The sequence below is a fragment of the Alosa pseudoharengus genome, unplaced genomic scaffold (genome assembly GCF_046254945.1).
Source record: "Alosa pseudoharengus isolate Yale_2024_CS ecotype anadromous, Long Island Sound unplaced genomic scaffold, YU_APseudo_1.1 YU_APseudo_1.1_scf_22, whole genome shotgun sequence".
Taxonomy (NCBI): Eukaryota; Metazoa; Chordata; class Actinopteri; order Clupeiformes; family Clupeidae; genus Alosa; species Alosa pseudoharengus.
Window position 1 is genome coordinate 1104202 of NW_027468680.1, and position 2500 is coordinate 1106701.

Here is a 2500-nt window from a genome sequence, read left to right on the forward strand (position 1 = left end):
ACCCATAGTTTTTGCGATGTTGAAAAACATGTGTAGCACATGGAAGCTCTTGATAGCGCAAGCCACTAATGTCTACAAAAAACAATATATTTATGGAATAAAACTAGACAGGTACCTCGGATTAGCATTGCTGTTTATTGTTAATCTGCAATTATCTGCAGCCAGCGGAGGGCATTTAACTCTGCGTCAGGAAAATAATGTGCGTCTGCCCTAATTCTGAAGCAATGGCACCGCTAAATGAAGAGGAAACACTGAGAAGAAAGTTAATGTTTTAAATAGGCTGCATCAACACAATATATAATATGTGAACTAAAACTGGACGGGCCATAATAACCTCTCACTAGTTTAGGCTACTTATTGTTAAATTGCAATGTGAGCGGCAGCCAGCAGGGGAGGATACGTCGCAGGTTTATTTAAAAAGCAACTGCAACTACATTGTGCGTCTGCCCAGATTCTGATACCATGGCGGTATTAATTAAACCGTGGGGGGCCGCCATGCTGAAATAAACGTAGAGGAAACACTGGTTTGTGTGTGTGTGTGTGTGTGTAGCTAGCCCAGTCACTATAGATATCTTATGTTTTCTGTGTGTGTGTGTGTGTGTGTGTGTGTGTGTGTGTGTAGCTAGCCCAGTCACTATAGATATCTTATGTTTTGTGTGTGTGTGTGTGTGTGTGTGTGTGTGTGTGTGTGTGTGTGTGTGTGTAGCTAGCCCAGTCACTATAGATATCTTATGTTTTCTGTGTGTGTGTGTGTGTGTGTGTGTGTGTGTGTGTAGCTAGCCCAGTCTTTAACCTCCTGGGATATCTTGCTTGCGTTGTTGGGAGCCGCCACTCATGACCTCAGTCACCCTGGTGTTACGCAAGACTTCCTCATCAAAAGTAACCACTACCTGGCCCTGCTGTACCAGGTGAACCACACACACACACACACACAACACACACACACACACACACACACACACAACACACACACACACACACCACACAACACACACGCGCAACACACACACACAACACACACACACAACACACACACACAAATGCACAGATGTGTTTACAGTAGGGCTGTCAATCGATTAAAAAAATGTTATCAAATTAATTACATACTCTGTGATTAATTAATCTAAATTAATCGCATATATCATTTTTGCTGTGAAAGTATTTTGAAATATTTAAATTCAAATGAATCATTGAATAATCAGCATTAGTGACATTAAAGTTCAAAAACTCTTTTATTATTATTTTCACTGTTCAAATAATGGCCATAATAATCTATGGTATGACCTAATATGCTGAGGAAATAAATTCAAAAGTGCTTCGGGAAGAAGTTTTTTTTTTCACATACAAGGCATTTCAGGCTACAGATATAACCTAGGGGACACAATGAAAATAAATGAACACTCCCCTCAAAGTCAACATTCAAGAGGACTTTATTTTAATTAACATTTTATTTTTATCAACACCATCAAGGCGTTTTTTAAAAGTAAATGGTCCAATCAATGATCTAGGCAGCACATTTTCTTCTCTCTCCTTCCTTTTACAGTCTGTTACTGACTAGAATGGCTCGGGGTCAAAGGTCATACGAAATCGATTAATCTGCGCTATTTTTTTTATCAGTTATTTTTTCTCAAATGAATTAATCGAAATTAATCAGTTATTTTGACAGCCCTAGTTTACAGTCAACCTGAGTTGCTAACTTTCTGGTTCTGATTAATGCTTTTCTCTGTGTGTGTGTGTGTGTGTGTGTGTGTGTGTGTGTGTGTGTGTGTGTGTGTAGGACGGTGCTGTTCTGGAGAACCATCACTGGAAGCTGGGAGTGTGTATCCTGAGAGAGTCCGGCCTCTTGTCTCACCTGCCCGTAGAGGACAGGTGTGTGTGTTTGTTTGTTTGTGTGGCTGTGTGTGTGTGTTTGTTTGTTTTGTGTGCGTGTGTGCGCGCGCGTGTGTGTGTGTGTGTGTGTCTGGTTAAGGAGCTGGGCTAGCGTGCAGTAGCCTGAAAAGTTGTGGGTTCAGCACCCGGCTTCCCCTAGTTGCTCCAGGGACAATATGATCCCTTGTAATACAGTTGACATGTGACAGTTGACTTTGGACAAAAGTGTCTGCTAAAAGAACACAGTACATGTAAAAATGTCAAATGTACGTATATTTGCAAACGCAGTGTTAACAGCGCCATGGCACATACGCGTGTATGTGTGTCACGTTTTGAAACCGTACAAGTTATTTGTAACTGTAAAAATGATCTGTACAAGTAATTGTCAATATTACAAATATGCCCTACACTTAGAAATCTATTCTACGGATACGGATCGGTTTTACAGCTACAAATCATCCTACAGTTAAAAATATTTAATATTCTAATATTCTTCCATATTTCTCCGCCCCCTACCGTAATTTGCAAGCTAGCATTACTTGGTACTTGGTACGTTCGAAAATCGATTGCACAATCGATTGGACCAAACAACACAAGTTTTGAAAACTAAAATAGGGAATCGATTTTAACC

The 2500-nt window shown here is 40.2% G+C and overlaps 1 protein-coding gene across 1 annotated transcript in view; it reads left to right on the plus strand.

Moving 5' to 3' along the window:
* The window catches only part of LOC143139593 (high affinity 3',5'-cyclic-AMP phosphodiesterase 7A-like), a 63866-nt gene that overhangs the window by 44289 nt on the left and 17077 nt on the right, over nt 1–2500 (plus strand). Inside the window, exons 8-9 of the mRNA XM_076300170.1 lie at nt 777–908; nt 1778–1869. Coding sequence (XP_076156285.1) covers nt 777–908; nt 1778–1869 — 224 coding nt within the window. The remainder of the gene's footprint in view (nt 1–776; nt 909–1777; nt 1870–2500) is intronic.